Source organism: Fundulus heteroclitus, chromosome 10, assembly GCF_011125445.2.
Source record: "Fundulus heteroclitus isolate FHET01 chromosome 10, MU-UCD_Fhet_4.1, whole genome shotgun sequence".
In the NCBI taxonomy this organism is placed as follows: domain Eukaryota; kingdom Metazoa; phylum Chordata; class Actinopteri; order Cyprinodontiformes; family Fundulidae; genus Fundulus; species Fundulus heteroclitus.
Window position 1 is genome coordinate 24,513,233 of NC_046370.1, and position 20,346 is coordinate 24,533,578.

General features: G+C 47.2%; 1 protein-coding gene across 1 annotated transcript in view; it reads right to left on the bottom strand.

The window, feature by feature from the left end:
• Positions 1-20,346, bottom strand: part of ryr2a (ryanodine receptor 2a (cardiac)) — a 597,233-nt gene that overhangs the window by 281,455 nt on the left and 295,432 nt on the right. The window contains exons 38-42 of the mRNA XM_036142377.1: positions 20,121-20,296; positions 13,715-14,367; positions 11,851-12,051; positions 9,222-9,327; positions 8,946-9,083 (exon numbers count right to left, since the gene is read on the bottom strand). Of these exons, the coding sequence (XP_035998270.1) occupies positions 8,946-9,083; positions 9,222-9,327; positions 11,851-12,051; positions 13,715-14,367; positions 20,121-20,296 (1,274 nt within the window). The remainder of the gene's footprint in view (positions 1-8,945; positions 9,084-9,221; positions 9,328-11,850; positions 12,052-13,714; positions 14,368-20,120; positions 20,297-20,346) is intronic.

Here is a 20,346-nt window from a genome sequence, read left to right on the forward strand (position 1 = left end):
TCTCTGAGCGCATTTTGTTTGTGGTCAGAGCGGATGGCATAAAGACTTTCTGCTTCGCTTTTAGCCCCCTAATAGTTTTAAATTTCATTTTGTCATTTCAGGTTTGAACTTTTTGTATTCTCTCTTTTTTTTCTTCATAGTAGGTACACCTGGTCTGGCATTCTGTTAGCTGTGACATCATCCAGGGAAGACAGATCACCTGCTATTACCATCTAATGTATGAAAACAAAATTTCGTTCTGTATGCACTCTGTGCATACAAAATGACAATAAAGAAAGTCTAAGTCTATGTCTAATGTAGAACAGATTACTGGATCAATGTGTGCTTCTGTGGTTGTTTGACTCTCTTACTGTGTCTCTGCTCTGTCTTCTCTAACCCCCAGTTGGTCGAGGCAGATGACTGTTCATACTGAACCTGGTTCTGCTGGAGGTTTTTCCTTCCCGTTAATAGGGAGTTTTTCTTTCCACTGTCGCTTCATGCTTGCTTAGTATGAGGGATTGCTGCAAAGCCATGGACAATGCAGACGACTCTCCCTGTGGCTCTACGCTTCTTCAGTAGGAGTGAATGCTGCTGGTCGGGACTTTGATGCAATCAACTGGATTTCCTTATTTAGGAAATTTTTGACCAATCTGTATAATCTGACCCAATCTGTATAATATAATTCAATTTGACTTTGTAAAGTGCCTTGAGATGACATGTTTCATGAATTGGCGTTATATAAATAAAATGTAATTGAAATGGGGAATCCAATAGGTAATGTAGCACTTTTTAAGCATTGCAACCCGAGAATTGATGAGTATAGGTGCAGCTTTTCAAGCTCTGCGTCTGACTGGTTGCTAAGTGACAGTAGAAAAAAAACACTTTCCTGGTAACGTCTGGTTTCAGCATAATTTATACTTAATGATACCGCTTAGGACCTTTCCAGGGTGTACCTGTAACGTTTCTGGCACTGGAGCTGCTGATTGCAATCAGCACACCTGTGTCTGTCTCCACCCTGGCTGCTTAAAAGCTCTGCTCAGCGTAGCCTCCAGTGCCAGAACGTCTCTAGCCATACGGTGAGCGCTTCCAGCATTTTTGAAATTCCTGTCTGCCTGTCTGCCTCTCGACCTGTTCTGCCTCTGTTTTTTGGATACCTGCCTGCCCCTTTGGATTTGTCTGCCTGCCTGGGTTCTGCCTGTCAGCCTCAGAGTTTTGGACTGCCTCACCGTGATTCCGACCCCAGCCTGTCTGTGAGTAAACGAGTTCGCCTGCTCCCCCCCTGTTCTGTCTGTGCCTTCTGGATTTGACCTGGACCTGGACCTGGACGCTCTATTGGATTCCCCCTTGGAGACCGCTGCCTGAACTAAACGGATTTCCCCCTGACAAAGACCCGGACCGGACCTGGACTAAAGAGCCCTGGATAACCCCCTCTCGGACGCCTTCGTAACAAGGAGTCAGAGTTCTGCCCTCAGCACGTCCAGGTTAGTGACCTCACTTCTCTCTAACAAACCTGTTAATGTCTGCTGGTCACTAACCTGAGACTCTGCCTTCAGGAGCGGCCTGTCGCAGAGTGCGAGCCGAACCAGGGACCGAGCCGCAGCGTCAAAAATAAAGACTGAGATTATTTTTGTACTCACTTGTTTTCGGGTATTTCTTGGGTCCTCCTAAATTCATCACAGTACGTTCTGGCCAAACATGGACCCTGTACCCGAAACCCAGTGGCGTGCGGGGGTAGAGAAATCCATTTCTGAATTAGAAGCCGGCGTCTCGGAGATTTTAGGCCATCTTCGTACTCAGGGGAGCACGCAGCCTTCACTTCCGCAAGCCGCTTCCTCTGGCCCTCCGTCACTTCCGGTGACGTCATCCTCGTCGGAGCCCCGTCTCTCCCCGCCGGCAATGTTCTCCGGTGATCCAGAACATTGCAGGGCTTTTCTCACACAGTGTGAGATACACTTTGAATTGCAACCTTCCTCATACCCTTCAGACCGGTCCAAAGTAGCGTACGTGATTTCACTGCTAGCCGGCAAAGCCAGGTTGTGGGGAACTTCCGAGTGGCAAAATGACTCGCGCATCTGCCACTCATATCATGACTTCTCCACGGAGCTTGTTAGAGTTTTCAGTCCCTTGCTGCCCTGCCGGGAATCCTCTAGGGGGCTTCTGACCCTGAGACAGGGAGATAGGTCTGTGGCAGATTATGTTATTGATTTTCATTTGTTGTCTGCCGACAGCCTCTGGAACGAGTATGCCCTTATGGACGTTTTTATTTTTGGGCTCAACGATAAGATTAAGGATGAGCTTGCCACTCGAGAGTACCCTAAATCCCTGAAGCAGCTCGAGGAGCTGGCTAACAGAGTGGATCTCCGCCTCATGGAACGGCGAAGGGAACGTCGTTCGACGTCTTCTGTTCCCCCTCGAGTTTCGGCTCCTTCCCCTGTTACGTCACCGGTTTCGCCCAAGCTTCCAGAGCCAGAGCCCATGCAATTGGGTAAGGTGGGCCTAACCAAGGATGAGTACCAACGCAGGCAACAGCAGAGACTTTGCCTGTACTGTGGAGGGGTGGGCCACCAAGTCCGGAACTGCCCGTTAAAAGACCAAGCTCAGTAGGGGGTGGGGCATCCCTACTGAGCTACACCAAGCTTGCTGTCCCACCTAACCGTTTAATTCCTGCTACCTTGTCTTTCTCCTCACAGTCCCACAGGCTCTCGGTTTTTATTGATTCTGGAGCCGACACTGAGTTTCTGGACGAGGGCCTGGCCAGGAAGCTTAACCTCCCACTACAGAACGCCTCTTCAGCCCGCAGCGTTCTCGCCCTGGATGGGCACGAGCTCAACCAATCACGCCTCCTCTCTGAGCCGGTGGAGATGACCTTGGGAGGTAATCATAAGGAGAGACTCACCTTTATGGTTATTGACTCCCCGCAGGTTCCAGTGATCCTGGGCGCTACCTGGCTCCGCAAACACAACCCCCAGATTGATTGGAGGCGTAACGAGATTACGGGTTGGGCCTCTTCGTGCTCCGAGTCCTGTCTGTCCTCTGCTCACCCTCCCCGCTCTCCCGAAGGTAAAGCAGACGAGTTTTACCCGGACCTGTCCAGAGTTCCTTCCGTTTACCATGATTTAAAGGAGGTCTTTAATAAGGCCAAGGCCACGAGTTTACCTCCTCATCGCCCATATGATTGTGCGATTGACCTGTTACCAGGCGCCGCTCCACCCAGAGGCCGCCTTTACTCATTATCCCCTCCAGAATCCCAGGCCATGCAGGACTACATTAATGGATCCCTAAGAGCAGGCATCATCCGTCCTTCGTCCTCTCCAGCTGGAGCGGGATTTTTCTTTGTTGAAAAGAAGGACGGCTCCCTCCGCCCTTGCATTGATTATAGGGGCCTAAATGACATATCGGTTAAGAACCGATATCCTATTCCCTTGATGAACTCTGCTTTTGACCAGGTCCAAGGGGCTAAAGTTTTTACCAAGTTGGACCTCCGTAACGCCTACCACTTAGTCCGGATTAGAGAGGGAGACGAGTGGAAGACCGCTTTTAACACCCCCACCGGCCATTACGAATACCTGGTGATGCCTTTTGGCCTAACTAATGCCCCAGCAGTCTTTCAGAACCTGGTTAATGAGGTTCTTGGGGACATGATCGGCCGGTTCGTATTCGTTTATCTTGATGATATTCTCGTTTATTCTAAGGACCTGGCTTCTCATAAGCAACACGTCCGCTCTGTCCTCCTCCGCCTCCTTCAAAATCAACTTTATGTTAAAGCAGAAAAATGCGAGTTTCATACTACTTCTACATCCTTCCTTGGTTTTATTCTGTCGCCTGGGCAGATTGCCATGGACCCAGCCAAGGTTCGGGCCGTAACGGAGTGGCCTGCTCCGGTGGACCGTAAGCAACTCCAGAGATTTCTGGGATTTGCTAATTTTTATAGGAGGTTTATCAAGAACTACAGCCAGGTAGCCTCTCCTCTCCACGCCCTCACCTCTTGTAAAACTAAGTATATGTGGAATGATCAGGCAGACAAGGCTTTCAGGCGCCTTAAAGAGCTGTTCACTTCAGCCCCGGTCCTCGTTTCTCCTGACCCTGAGAAGCAATTCATAGTAGAGGTGGATGCTTCTAGCTCTGGAGTCGGAGCCATCCTCAGCCAGCAGGGGGAGGATGGTCGTGTGCACCCCTGTGCTTTCTTTTCCAGGAGGTTATCCAGTTCTGAGCAGAACTACGATGTGGGCAACCGTGAACTTCTGGCAGTTAAACTGGCCCTTGAAGAGTGGCGGCATTGGCTCGAGGGCTCCAAGATACCTTTCCTAGTCTGGACTGATCATCGCAACCTGGAGTACCTCAAGACAGCAAAAAGACTCAACCCCAGGCAGGCCAGGTGGGCACTATTTTTCAGTCGGTTCAGTTTCACCCTCTCTTACAGACCGGGGTCGAAAAACACCAAGCCGGATGCCTTGTCAAGGGTCTTCGAGGCTAACGAGGGGGATCCGGAGGAGGAACAGGGGTTCATCTTGCCGGATTCTGTGAGGTGTGCTGTCTCCCGCCTGGAACTAGAGAGGGAGGTAAGGGAATCCCTCGTCTCTGTCCAGATGCCCGAAGCCTGCCCCAAGGACAGGCTCTTTGTCCCTCCTGAACTCAGATCAAAAGTGCTAGAGTTCTGTCACAGCTCCCGGTTATACGGCCATCCAGGCGTGAGCAAGACCATTCGCTTCATCAGGTCTCAGTTCTGGTGGCCGTCTCTGGTCAGAGACGTCGGGGAGTTTGTCGCAGCCTGTTCCTCCTGTAGCCAGGCTAAGGTGTCTCGTCGTCCCCCCTCTGGCTTGCTTCATCCTCTCCCAGTCCCTCCTCGACCGTGGTCCAGCCTCTCTATGGACTTTATCACGGGTCTCCCCTCATCTGACGGTCACACGGTCATCCTCACGGTCGTTGACCGTTTTTCCAAAATGGTCCATCTGGTCCCCCTTAACAAGCTTCCCTCTGCCAAGGAGATGGGGTTCATCCTTGCCAGGGAGGTTTTCAGGCTGCACGGTCTGCCCTCTGACATTGTGTCAGATCGGGGTCCCCAGTTTGTGGCTCGCTATTGGAGAGAGTTCTGTGCGATGCTGGGGATTTCTGTAAATCTCTCCTCCGGTTTCCACCCCCAGTCAGATGGACAAACTGAACGGATGAACCAGGAGGTCGAGACGAAGATCCGCCTTTTCTGCCAGGCGGACCCCTCCAAGTGGGCGCAGAACTTACCTTGGGTGGAACATGCGATAAACGCTACACCCTCCTCCTCTACTGGCCTCTCTCCCTTCTATGTGGTGTACGGTTTCCAACCGCCAGTTTTTACCACAGAAGAGGTTGAGTCCAGAGTCCCGTCCGCCCGTCTTTCTGCTCTGAGATGTCGGCGAGCCTGGAGAAGGGCCAGGAAGGCCATACTCGGCGCATCTCAGAGTCAGTCCCGTGCAGCCAATCGTCGGCGGGTCCCTGCTCCAACCTATCAAGTGGGAGATAGGGTTTGGCTGTCCACCAGGGACCTTCCTCTGAGGGTGGACAGCAAGAAGCTGGCGCCACGCTTCATTGGACCGTTCCCCATCATCAAAATCATCAATCCTGTGGCGGTCCGTCTCCGTCTGCCTTCTACCATGAAGGTTCACCCCACCTTCCACGTATCCCGTATCAAGCCTGTCAACACCTCCAGCCTGTCTCCCACCACCACGCCCCCACCTCCCCCCCGCCTGGTGGATGGCTCTCCGGTCTACACCGTGAAGAGGATCCTCAAGTCTCGTAAATGGGGTCGAGGCACCCAGTACCTCATCGACTGGGAGGGTTATGGCCCTGAGGAACGGCAGTGGGTTCCGGCTCGCCACGTCTTGGACAAATCCCTCATTAGGGACTTCCACAGAGCCCATCCAGACCAACCTGGGGCGTCTGGAATCCGCCCTTGAGGGGGGGGCTCTGTAACGTTTCTGGCACTGGAGCTGCTGATTGCAATCAGCACACCTGTGTCTGTCTCCACCCTGGCTGCTTAAAAGCTCTGCTCAGCGTAGCCTCCAGTGCCAGAACGTCTCTAGCCATACGGTGAGCGCTTCCAGCATTTTTGAAATTCCTGTCTGCCTGTCTGCCTCTCGACCTGTTCTGCCTCTGTTTTTTGGATACCTGCCTGCCCCTTTGGATTTGTCTGCCTGCCTGGGTTCTGCCTGTCAGCCTCAGAGTTTTGGACTGCCTCACCGTGATTCCGACCCCAGCCTGTCTGTGAGTAAACGAGTTCGCCTGCTCCCCCCCTGTTCTGTCTGTGCCTTCTGGATTTGACCTGGACCTGGACCTGGACGCTCTATTGGATTCCCCCTTGGAGACCGCTGCCTGAACTAAACGGATTTCCCCCTGACAAAGACCCGGACCGGACCTGGACTAAAGAGCCCTGGATAACCCCCTCTCGGACGCCTTCGTAACAAGGAGTCAGAGTTCTGCCCTCAGCACGTCCAGGTTAGTGACCTCACTTCTCTCTAACAAACCTGTTAATGTCTGCTGGTCACTAACCTGAGACTCTGCCTTCAGGAGCGGCCTGTCGCAGAGTGCGAGCCGAACCAGGGACCGAGCCGCAGCGTCAAAAATAAAGACTGAGATTATTTTTGTACTCACTTGTTTTCGGGTATTTCTTGGGTCCTCCTAAATTCATCACAGTACCCCGCCTCTCGCCCTGTGAACGCTGGAGATAGGCACCAGCACCCCGCGACCCCATGAGGGTTAAAGCGGATCAGAAAATGGAGTGAAGCGGTGAGGTAGGGGGTAAAATCCGCCTACCTCACCGCTTAGGCGGTGAGGTAGGCGGATTTTACCCCCATTGGATCCCTGCACGCGAGGGATAAACAGTGGGAAAATGCATATATAAAGACTCTAGAGGGCTCCTTTAAAGGGGAAAGCAGGAATAATGGGTCTGAGCTAAAACGGCTGATGTTACAAGTTCCTTAAAAGGACCCTTAAAAGTGGGCACCTAAATTACATGTAACGTAATTATGTGCACCTGATTTCAAGCACAAGGCAGCACGCCCACCGAAGCACCACTGGTTCTGTATCATTAAAAAACAAAAGAGCATGAAACACAGCTACTAACTCTCCTATTGTAGTTAACTGGCATATTTTGCTAAGGGTGTGAGGTCATAAACTTAGTGATTCACGTTTTGAATGGTGACCACTGATAAAAGTACCTGGGTCAGAGGGAAGGGAGGTGAGAGGAGCAGTAAGAGCGTGGCCGTGGAGGCACAGAAACACGGTGCATGTAATTAAAAATGCAGAATTAATAAAAACAAAACTTATAAACAGACTAAATGGTGTTCCAGCGTGCAGCCATGACTGGTTCTGAATGAAGGCTTTATCTGGCAGCCGCTCTCTCCCTTTGCCTCCTGCATACGCAGTACCGGACCACAGGGCTGCTGGAAATAATTTTGAACAGGGGTGCTGTGAAATATTTTATTTTTTTGGACAAAAGACCTATGAGCCTACAGGCCTAATTAAAATACAATAAATAAATGGATTAATATGTACTACTTTATTGTCATGTACACTTCAGTGCACGCAACCAGGGTCTAATGGGGACGTCATCCAAAGCAGACAGCTTGTATTGACTCGCTGTGCAACTCTGATCTCTCTTGCTCGTTAAATTTTTCAGTGGCTTTACGCCTATTTGAAAAGCCAGCATTTGAATCTGGATGTTGGCTGGAAGGGCCGACATCCAGCTGACCTGGCCTGCCGGTGCAACGATAGACAGACTGTAATATAAGAGTAGACCTTGCATTGACCGCTTTCGCCTATGGGCGCTGATGAGATTTCGGGGCGCCATCTTCGGGAGGTCAACAGTTCTGCTCAGTGTAATGTGTTGAGGAGGCACAGAATCAATTTGAATCAACTATAACTCGCTGAATATTAAACTAATTTTCATGTTTTCTTGGTTTTTTTTTGCTGGGAACTTTAAAACTATAGCTATAAAAACAAAGGGTTCAGTGCATTTAAATAGTCTTAGTGGGGTTAAAGGTAAAAGAATATTCTGATAAATGTATGTTGCAAAACTCAGCTACTGATACATTTTTTATACACAAATATATACATATACAAACATACACAAAGACACACACACACACACATATATATATATATATATATATATATATATATATATATACACATATATATATATATATATATATATATATATATATATATATATATATATATATATATATATATATATATATATATATATATACCATTATAATAATAATAGTCATTATATAACTATTATTATGTAAATCTTGTTGAGAATAACTCTTTTGGCACAACACTAACTTCAAATATTAACAGGTGTAGTGACTACTTGTCCATGAAAGTCAAAAATCTCAAGACTTGAAGGTGAACAAAACTTGACCAGTCACCCTGACCTCCCACCTGATGAAGACCATGGAGCGACTCATCCTGGCACCTGCACACCGTGGTGAGCCCCAACCTGGAGACCACCAGGAGCGCTGTGAGAGTCATGTTCTTTGACTTCTCCAGCACTTTCAACACCATCAGACTGGTGCTGCTGAGGGAGAAGCTGGTGGACGCGAGGGTGGACAAACATCTAGCTGACTGGACCATTGACTACCTCACTGACCTCCCTCAGCACGTGCGGCTGAACGGCTGTCAGTCAGGGGTGGCACTCTGCAGCACCTTCAGAAGTTCTCTGATGATTCGGACATTGTGGGCTGTGTGTCTGAGGGGAACGAGCTGGAGTACTGGTCGGTTATCAGAGACGTTGTGGACTGGTGTGAGAAAAAACATCTGTGCTTAAACACCACTAAGACCAAGGAGATGGTGATCAAAATTTAACCTTTTGCTCTCCAATCAAAATAGAGCATGAATTGGAAAACAGCAACACTGCATAACACCCTGAAAACACCATCCTCCTGGAGTAACATAGAGTGGTGGCAAAATGTTGTGTAATATCTTACTGGGTTTTCTGTCCTTTTTTTCCTTCGGCAAGCCTCCCATCTTCTTTTTAAGGTAGGACACCTTCTCCACCAGCGACATGAGACGACCTCGAATGGTGAAATCATTGTCACCATCCATTCCTCTCTCCTCATCCAACTCTACACAGTATTAACACAAAGAAATAATTACTTGTAGCTCATTCATTTGAAAATATTGTGGACCCTTATTTTTAAATGGATTTCTTTCTTTGTTTAAGTTTCTGCAGCAAGAATTGTTTGGAGGATTGTGAAACACACCACAGTGTCTCATCAGATCTTCATGGAAGTCCAGCAGCTGCTCCCGGATGTATTCCGGACAGGGACAGTCCTGCTTGTTGTCCTTGAAGTTCAGCAGCATGTTGATCTGGAAAACAAAATAGGTTTGACAACTGTTCTTACAAATAGCATCTGTACAAATAACTTGAGTTTAATATAAACAAAAAAAAAGTTTGGATTTGGGAGAGCTCTCTTGTTCTTTCCTTCAGACGTAGAACTCGGGGCTCTGATCGTTAGATTATTCACCTTATTCAGCCCCGCCTATGTTTTCAACAGCGGCACTTCTGTTTTGTCTTTGCACTTCAGGTGAGCCGTCAAATCGCATGGTCAGTATCAGAAAATGACGTAGGAAGAAACAAATTTCCTCACATAGAAAATAACCTTTAATGAATGGGCTGCAGACGCTCAGTTCACAGCACTGTCTGTTCATAGCTCAGTTAAACCCTGCTTTTTGCTGAGCTGTTTCGGCATTTTTCAAAGCTTGTGAGCATCTGTAATTCCTGCTACAGTTCGTGTTAACAGAGCTGCAGAGGAAGAGCTGGAACAGCGGTGAGCAGTTCCAGCTCTTCACCTGTAGCGCCGTGTCCCTGCCTCTCGCTCTTCAACTGCTGGAGAGGAATCAACACAACCCCCAACTGTTCTAAGTTTTTCTGAGGGGGTGGGGGTGGGGGTGGAACACATTTAGTTTTATTTTACCAACATCCTGGTGTGCAGCTGCTCATGAGGTGAGACGCTGCTGTCATTTTGATTGACAGCCAACGCAGCTCTCATTAACGCCGATAGCAGCTCTCCTTTCAGAAAAGTGTATGTGGAATAACATTTTTGCTTTTTTTGAATCGGACCCAGTCATTGAATGTGAATGTGAAAAAAAATGTCCCACACAAATTGGGAAATCTGTAAAGATTTCAGCTGGTGAACTCGATATTCAGCCGGACACAGAGATACGTTAAAAAAGGTTTATTGTAAAGATGAGTAGTGATGGGTGAGGCAGACAAACAGAACCAGACTCGGCAGATGAATCTTGGTTGAAGGAGCAGGCAGGCAGGGATGAACAGGAGACCAGAGCAGGCGGTGTAGACCAGGGAACCACCAGAACGGGCAGAGCAAACGGCTTGGACTCACAAAGAAACCAGCAAAACTGCAGCATGCAGACACAGGCAACTTAGCTGAAGAGTCCTGCTGGCTGAGCACACAAGATCTGGTAGAGCAGGGAACGTCACACAGGCCGATCCAACATGAGATGGAAGTAAGGTGAGAGACGAGAAGAGAAGAGACGAGAAGAGAAGAGAAGAGACAAGAAGAGAAGAGAAGAGACGAGAAGAGAAGAGAAGAGACGAGACGGTCCGGCAGGGTGAACAGGTGACCAGAGTTTAATCTAATTAATGGCAGCAGGTTAAGTAGATGTGGACTAATTGACTGGGGCAGAGCTGACAGGATAGTGGCTGGTGGCTGAGAGGTGACCAACTGAAGAGAAGTCCAAAGGCAAAACAAACAAAAACCCAAATCATGACAAAATCTGGACCCCCTGTAATGGTGTCAGCTAGAGCTTACTGGTGGAAACTATAGGATTATCCTGTATCGTTGAGTTGAGACCACTGGTGTAGTCCAGGGCACACGCGGACATATGATATATACCACTTATTTTTCAGTCAACATTGCGTATACCTACTTCTAAAATCCCCCTCATGTGCACCATTCAGCAGTATCTGCGAGCCAAATAGTGATGGGTCAGTGGTGAATGAAACAGCTCTTAGAGCTTCGATGAAGTGAACAACGGGAGTTGGCTCCTCACTGAGAGCCATTTTGTTTTGTATCTGAAAGCTGTGCAGAGCTTCTGTTCTATTCTGACCCACAGCATATTTGTGAAAACAATTGTTTCAAAATGCAGGGAGAGGGTTTGGTCCTTACAGCCATCACCATTATTTTATTTACAGATACCATTACTTTTGTTTGTCTCTGTGTTGCCCTGCGATAGACTGTTGATAGACTCTCGCCCAATGACAGCTGCAGATAGGCACCAGCACCCCTCGCGACCCCAAAAAAAAGGGATAGACGTGTTGGAAAATGGATGGATGGATGTTAATATGATACTGGGATATATATGTCGCATAACTACACGAAATTCATGTAACAGCTAAAAAATGTTTTTAATACCAGGATTCCAATTTGAGATTGGATTGGATCGAATTGAATTGAATCAAATCGAAAAAAAAAATCTATTCTAAATCTTGAGAATCCGAATTGGAATCGAATTGATTCTTGAAAATTTAATCAATAGTTGAGACTGGGACACACAACACCTAATACATTCCAAGTTATAGGGAGACATGCAACAGGGAACTGTGATGGTCAGAGAGCAGAACGGATAAGAGTCTAAAAAGACAGTGCTGTCCCAGGCCCAGGCAATGCTGTCAGCTGGCCTGAACAGAACTATTATGTATTTATTCAAGCTGGAATTCTTTTATCAATCTCAATTGCATAATTTTCAAGTAAAGTGATCAGGTAAAGTCCCCCCCCCCCCTCCCCAGTATGATTTCTTTCAGGTTTTCCCATTTTTTCTCCACTTTTCTGACTTTAATAACACAATCTGTTGCCATGGGGATATTCCTACCTGTTCCTGTGGGGGAGATCTAAACTCTTTGGTTTTCTTGGCAGTGAGCGCAGCAGACATGTTGAGAGCCAGCATCACCTCATTGTAGCGAAAGCGCTGGTTGTCTTGGAGACATGCCACAAAGTCATCAGAGAAGGCCACCACCGCCTCAATACGATGTCGCACCTGACAGTCACACAGGTACTGCAGCACATGACACATCTACACACACACACACACACACACACACACACACACACACACACACACACACACACACACACACACACACACAATCAGCACCTTGCAATAAGAGGACATGCTGGAAAATGGATGAAAATTTGAGGCCATGTAGGAAAAGCAAGACTGTAATGGTACGTGGTCTGTTTCCTGTTATGTTAAAAACTGTCTTGGTTTCTTCAATATCTTAAATTCCAATGGTTATTAGTTCTATTAGCTGTTTTATTGTGTGCTACAGTCCCACTAAATTTCTGATCATGATATACCCATCTGGACTCCTGTCATTATTTGGCTCTGGTTTTTTTGGGGTTGTTTTTTCAAAGTTGCAGGACACCAGCCCTCAAGGACTGGAGTTTGACACCCCTGCACAAGAGCAATGTTGTTATCCCAACTGGGTTTTCCTCAAAGCAGACAAAAAACCCAAACCAGGCTCCAGCCAACCATTGGGTGAAAAGGAGGACCTCAAACCCAGACCCAGACCAGTAGTCATCCCCTATGTTGTGGGAGTTTCAGAGAAACTGAGAATTGTGTTTTCCAAACATAACGTCCCAGTGGCTTTCAAATTACAAAACGCATTAGGGCAATAACTGGTTCACCCCAAAGATCTGGTCCTCTGGCATAAACAGAGCAATGTTGTATGTGCTGATAAGTGCAAGGAGGACTGTGACCAGTTACACATTGGGGAAGCAAAGCTGTCACTCGCCAGAAGGATGGCCCAGCATAGAACAGCAACATCATCAGGCCAAGACTCTGTGGTTTACACTTTTTAGGAATGAAGATGTTCTCATCTTGGATAGAGAGGAAGATTGGTTTGAAAAGGTAGTAAAGGAAGGCATTTTTGAGAAGAGAAACCAGCCAAAGCTGTACAGGGGTGGAGGTCTCCAGGTCCAATTGTCTCCCTCTTCCAATGCTGTTATTTCAAACATGACTCAGTGTCCATCAGAGCACTAGCCATCGTTTGGTAGCCTGATGGTACTCTTTTGTATGTTAACAACCAGTTTTATTTATTTATTTAAAAAAACACTAAGATAAAGTATAACAAGGCATACACCTCATATGTTCATAAAGCATCTACTTTCTGTCCAGATGTGCAACAGTGAATTGTGAAAATCTTTTAACAGTCTAGCTTTATTGGTCAATGTATCACTGTCTGACTTTGCATTTCTACACTACCCACATGCAAAGTAAAAAGAGTGACTCTAAAAACTTTATAATAAATTTTAATGCTGGTGCTAAAAATTTGCAAGTTTAGGGACAAGAGGACTAGGCCTTTGAGTCATCACTGTGAAAGTAACAGAGAACTTTAAACAGATTTGAAATTTGCAAGAATACTTAGTCTAAATTTACTTTTTATCCATTTTATTTGTAATAAAAGATCTGAAAACTAAGTTGTCCACGTGTAAGCATGGAAAAAAAGTTGTGCATATTCTGCATTATAAATTGTTTTTCTTTCTAAGAGACAATCTAGTTTACTGGGTTATTTTTTGTTAACATGTAAGTATGACCGACCCCTAACCAGCAACCCCCACCCTGAAATGGAAAAACGCAGAGGTGGACGGCTCCATTTTATTTCTGAGCAGAGAGTTTTATTTTATTTTATGTTAGATTCAGGATCATTCACAGACAGAGAAGAGAGGGGCATTACCTGAAGTTTAACAGGCTCTGGTAGCTTCATCTGTAGTAGTCCTTCATTTGGCAGGTTCCTTGCTCCATCCTCTACTCTTCCTGCTGTTTCCACATTCTTCAGCGACTCCGGTTCACTGGGAATCTTTTCTTGTCCGTGTCTTCGTTCAGAGAACACAGATGGTTCAATGAGCTGGAGAATGTTCTTCAGATCTTCATTTTGGAAAATTCCCATAATAAGCATGGTGTAGACCAGCTTGATGAGAGGAACAAAGAGTAACTCTGTACTGCCCCCTACTGGATCCCGCACATGCATGCTGCCTTCCCGCACTGCCTCTGTCAGCATCTCAATAGTTTTAACTTTTAAAATATCTAATGGGAATTCAGGGCTGTACTGGAAACAATTTCCTGATCCACTGTTTCCATTGTCGTGGAATGAGGATTCAGTCATACGTATAAAACTTGGACAGGAAAAGTGCATTCTGGGTCTCAGGGATGTACTGAGCCCAATGCCTGGCAGGCCATGCTTCTTCAGGTCATCTGGAAACAGAGTGATGCTTTTGGTTTCATGCGTCATGGGCACAATGTATTCATTATTCATCATCAATCGAGCTGTTGCATAACTCCTCAGGTGGATGTCAATGAGGAGGTCATAGTAGCCCGCACGAAGCAAACCTGCAGCGAAACATCAACCAGATTCTGGTTACACATTTTATAATCATTACACAAAACTCTGTTTTCAAAAATGTCAAGATAAAGAGAATTTTTCTTTGATCTATAATTGCATTTGCAACAGTTGGCCAATTCCTTATCAAATATGTCCCCTGTTTTTAGTGGGTCACAGATCCCAGAAATAGACAGGAGACATTTAGCATCAGTTAAGTACTAAGGACATTTTTTAATTCTGTTCACATTTATTCTTAATAGATTGCTAGTTTCTTGCTGAAACAAGCAATAAGGATATTTGTCTGAATGCACAGCTGCACAACTGCTTGTTCAATCAACAATCTAGATTGCTATAAATGTTTTGTGTGAACTTTAACTTGAACAGAGCTATTTTTAACATGAGTTAAAGTAGCCACAGCTCGTTCCAGGAACAGTAAAGTCCACTCTGTCTGGAAGTGAATTGTTGATGTAAACAGAAAATAGCTGTTTCTGGTCAGACCTGTGCAAACGCTGGATGTATGCTCTGAATACCTCACAGTGAGACTGTTACACACACTCTTATGTTTGGGGGTACTTATTGTTGAACACATTTTGGAGCTCCAATGGAGCAACAATCCAACACACACTTTAAACTTGCATGGGAATAAATCTGTAAAGCTGAATATTAAACCTGCAGTAGGTAACTTTTGAAAATATGTATTCATTACAAGTTTGTTAAAACTGTTACTATGTACTGACAATAAAATATGAGTCAGATAATCTGTAAAATAAATCAACTTTCTCTGACTCCTCCCAGTGGTCCTACTGCCATTTGAAGCGATATGACACTCCTGGTCAGTGTCATGATTTGTCTTTGGATGAACCCGGACACAGCATGCACACACAGAGCTAGTTCTTGAAGTGAGTTTATTGAACAGAATGGAGGGTTTATGACGAGAGGAACCAGAGTCAGCTGCAAAACTTGAGAATGTGGAACAGCAGCGGGAACTTGAGAACGTGGAACAGCTCAGGAACTTGAGAACGTGGAAACAGCTGCAGAACTTGAGAACGTGGAGCAGTTGCAGACTTGACCGTTGAGCAGCTGCAGAACTTGAGAACGTGGAACAGCAGCGGGAACTTGAGAACGTGGAACAGCTCAGAAACTTGAGAACGTGGAAACAGCTGCAGAACTTGAGAACGTGGAGCAGTTGCGGACTTGACTGTTGAGCAGCTGCAGAACTTGAGACCGTGGAAACAGCTGCAGAACTTGAGAACGTGGAGCAGTTGCGGACTTGACCGTCGAGCAGCTGCAGAGTCAAAACTGAATACTGAGGGACCAAAGAGCCAGCGAACACAGAAAACCCAAGGACCAGAGAATATAGGGAACCAAAAGGTCAAGAACACGTAGGACCAGAGACTAGAGAACACTAGGGACCTAAGGATAGAGAACACTGGCGAATCAAAGGGCCAGAAAACACGGAGGAACCAAAGGGCCAGAAAACATGGAGGAACCAAAGGGGCTAGAGAACACAGGGAACCAAAAGGGCTAGAGAACACTGGGGAGCCCGACAGCGCCAGGGGAAAGAACGGGCGCACGACAGCGCCAAAGGGAAGTAACGGGTGCACGACAGCGCCAAAGGGAAGGAAAGGGCGTACGGAAACGCCAAGGGAAGGAACGGGCGTGTGGAAACGCCAGGGGGGAGGACAGACGGACTGATACGCTAGGGCTCAACAGCGTACGGAAACGTTGGGGCACAACTAGCGTACAGAAACGCCGGGGGAAAGGACCGGGCGTATGGAAACGCCAGAGGAAGGAACGGGCGGACTGATCCGCTAGGGCTCAACAGCGTATGGAAACGCTGGGGCAAAACTAGCGTACAGAAACACCAAGGGGAAGGAACGGGCGTACGGGAACGCCAAGGGAAAGGAACGGGCGTACGGGAACGCCAAGGGAAAGGAACGGGCGTACGGAAACGCCAAGGGAAAGGAACGGGCGTACGGAAACGCCAAGGGAAAGGAACGGGCGTACGGAAACGCCAAGGGAAAGGAACGGGCGTACGGGAACGCCAAGGGAAAGGAACGGGAGTACTGAAACACTAGGGCTCAACAGCGTACGAAAACGCTGGAGCACTACTAGTGAAACGAAACGCCAGAAACCCGCCGGGGCGTGAGGGAAACGCCGGGGCGCAAGGGAAGAGATCGCCGGGGCGTGAGGGAAACGCCGGGGCGCAAGGGAAGAGAATGCCAGGGCGTGAGGGAAACGGCGGGGCGCAAGGGAAAAGATTGCCGGGGCGTGAGGGAAACGCCGAGACGCAAGAGAAGAGATCGCCGGGGCATGAGGGAAACGCCAGGACGCAAGGGAAGAGATTGCCGGGGCATGAGGGAAACGCCGGGGCGCAAGGGAAAGATTGCCGGGACGTGAGGAAAACGCTGAGGCGGAACTGGCGCACGACAGCGCCAAGGGGAAGGTACGGGCGTATGAAAACGCCAAGAGGAAAGGTACGGGCGCTTCACAGCGCCAGGGGAAAGAGCGGGCGCTCACAGCGCCAGGGGAAGGAACGGGCATGCAACAGCGCTAAAGGGGAAAGACAGACGCACGGGAACACTAGAGAGACAAGACAGGCGTACTAATACGCTAGGGCTCAACGGCGTACGGAAACGCTGGAGCACAACTAGCGTACAGAAAAGCCAGGGGAGAGGACGGGCGTACGGAAACGCCAGGGAAACAACTGGCGTATGGAAACGCCAGGGGAAAGTACAGGCGGACCATAACACTAGGGCTCAACAGCGTGTAGAAACGCTGGAGCACAACTGGTGTATGGTAACGCCTGGGGAAAGAACTGGCGTATGGAAACGTCAGGGGAAGCAAGAACGGAGGGCGTCCTAACATGCCGGAACACGAACGGAGGGCGTCCTAACATGCCAGGGAACACGAACAGAGGGCGTCCTCTGAAACTCAAATACTCTAAAGAAAACGAAAAATACTCCTAAATAATTCTAAAACACAAAAAATCCTAGGGTAACCAAACCTAAGGTTAAGCCTAAACAAATTAACAGAAAGCAGAAACAAATCTTCTAAATCAGTAAAGAATACCAAAAAGACTAGCAACTAAAGCAGGACTTGAACACCAACAAAAACCCAAAACTGAAGAACTCTAAGAAATCTAAGGTATACTGAAAAACTGAGGAACATTAAGTAACTCAAAACACAAGAACCCAAAAAATTATTCAAAACAAAACAGAAACTAGAAAACGCTGGGCAGCAGGAAGTTACGCTGGGCTACATCAGAGGCGGGCCGCACGGAAAGCGAACCCGGAAACACAGTCGGAGGTGGACGTCGCAACACAGCGAGCCAAACTACACGGACCATGGGCGGGGCATCCATGAAGTCCCCGAGCAGAGGTGGAGCAGACCCTGCCAGCTTCTGCACCAAGCTCTCTGCGTGCTCGGGTTCATCCTTTTGGCCGGTCCGTAATGTCATGATTTGTCTTTGGATGAACCCGGACACAGCACGCACACACAGAGCTAGTTCTTGGAGTGAGTTTATTGAACAGAATGGAGGGTTTATGACGAGAGGAACCAGAGTCTTTTATGGACGGGGATGAAGGATGCAGAAGCTGGCTGACAGGAGGAGTAATGGGTGACTGACCGGGAGGAAACTCTGGAGCGGTGGACTTGAAACCGTTGAACAGCTGCGGTACTTGACAATCGAGCAGCTGCAGAACTTGAGAACGTGGAAACAGCTGCAGAACTTGAGAACGTGGAACAGCAGCGGGAACTTGAGAACGTGGAACAGCTCAGGAACTTGAGAACGTGGAAACAGCTGCAGAACTTGAGAACGTGGAGCAGTTGCGGACTTGACCGTCGAGCAGCTGCAGAACTTGAGACAGTGGAAACAGCTGCAGAACTTGAGAACGTGGAGCAGTTGCGGACTTGACCGTCGAGCAGCTGCAGAACTTGAAACCGTGGAAACAGCTGCAGAACTTGAGAACATGGAGCAGCTGTGGGAACTTGAGAACGTGAAACAGCTCAGGAACTTGAGAACGTGGAACAACTCAGGAACTTGAGAACGTGGAACAACTCAGGAACTTGGGAACGTGGAACAGCAGCGGGAGACGAGGACAGGAATAGAGAACTTCCGATGGAGCAGAGTCTTAGGGAAATTACTTGAACAAAAACCAAGTTGAAGCAACGTCTTCAGGCTGACTGTAACAAAAAACTGAGCTGACAAGGATTCTGGCAGAGACGGAACGGGAGTGAACACTACGGACCGGCGAGCAAGAACAGACTGAGGTGAGTATAAATAAGGGTGGAACCAGGTGGGAGCAGTAGGAGGTTGATTACAGCCTGACAGGTGGAACCAATCAGGCTGCGCAGGAAAGAGAAAGAGGGAGAGAGGCTCAGCATGCAGCTTACAAGCTGCATCCTGACAGTCAGAAGCAACCAATCATAGCAGTGTCAATCATGTTTGTGTACACAGTGCTTACACCCCTCCCCCACACAGGGCATACCATCATTTAAGTTCAAGATTGCAAAAACAATCTAATGTTACAGGAAAACTGTAGGAAAGGAAAGATTTCTCAAGTTGAACCTGCTCAGAAAAGAAAGACCTGTAAACAGAAGAACGATGACGAAAAGCAAGCTAAAAAGAAATAATTAGACAAAGCCTCAAATAAAACAAAGGTAAACATTGGAGAAGCATGGCAGACTCTGCTGTAGGGGAGGATCTGTAAATGAGGATAGCATGGGGGAGGGACCTATAAGGTGTTTAAATTTCCAGGCTAAGTCCTTGGTTTTCTCACAATTCCCTACTGCAGCTTTAATCTTCCCGCAGAGGCTGAGAAATACCGAGAAGCAGTGTTAAATGTTCAGAACGCATTTAGGTGTAGGGTGATGTTATAATATGATGCCCGGTTTTTGGAAAAAGGTTCCCTAAAATGTGTTTTACTTCTTAAAGGAACTATACCTGATTCTGCACAAATTTGAACCGTGAGTGAGAAGTTTAAATTGTAAGTTTGAACAGTTTAGTTTGAATTGTAAGCCCCACTCCAAATGTCTTTTCACAATGAGAAACCTCTCTCCTGGTCTCTCCTCCAAGTCGACATGAACAAAACTAAACATGTGCCTAAACATGTGTAATTTTTGAGCTTGATCCAGTCAGAGTCAATGGACTGGACTGGAACAGAAAATTGGAGTTGTCCCGTAATTTGAACGATGGAAAGCAGGTCTGATGATGGTGACGTTCGGCATGGTCATGCAGAATGTGGAACCGTTCTTACCAATTCATGTAATGTATTTGCTTTGTCGGTCCGGCGTAAACGGAACAGAATAAGCACAGAGGATGTAGAATCTGGGGCTTACATGCATGCCATGGTGTCATGTTTACATACCCTGGCCTGCACACTTTGGAAGAGCTGCTGCTTAGCAACAACTCTGCACCTCGTTGTGCTATGGCAGAATCCCAGGTTGGCCCCAGTGCACTGTTTATTCCTACTAAAAAAAACCTGAACTCACTATTCATCCAATCAATTAGTCAATTGTCATTATTAAATTATGTAATTTGACTCATAATACATTGCGTAAAAAGCATTTTTCTTAACCAGACAAAAATGTATTCAGGTATAGTTCCTTTAAACACTTAACTGGCTTCAAACTTTCACCGAACATCTATCAAAACTATGGACAGCCTATAATATGTAGGATAATAATGAAGGGCCCATACAAGGTAGCTGTGCAGGACTCTGTGTTTCAGGTGCAGACTGTGAACCTCATTCTCTGTTACCTGGCATATACTTATTCTCTATAGCCTGAAGGAGCTGTGCCTCATCAACGTGTGAGCAGAGAGCATGAGCCACTCGATTGTTTCCCAAAGCGCAGATTGCAGAGTACAGTCTGAGAGTGTGGTAGTGAAACTTTAATAAGTCCTTCTGCTCTGACAGCTCCAGGATATCCACCGACCTGTGATAGAAACAGTGATCAGCTGCAAAATCACTTACAGGCTGGTAGCA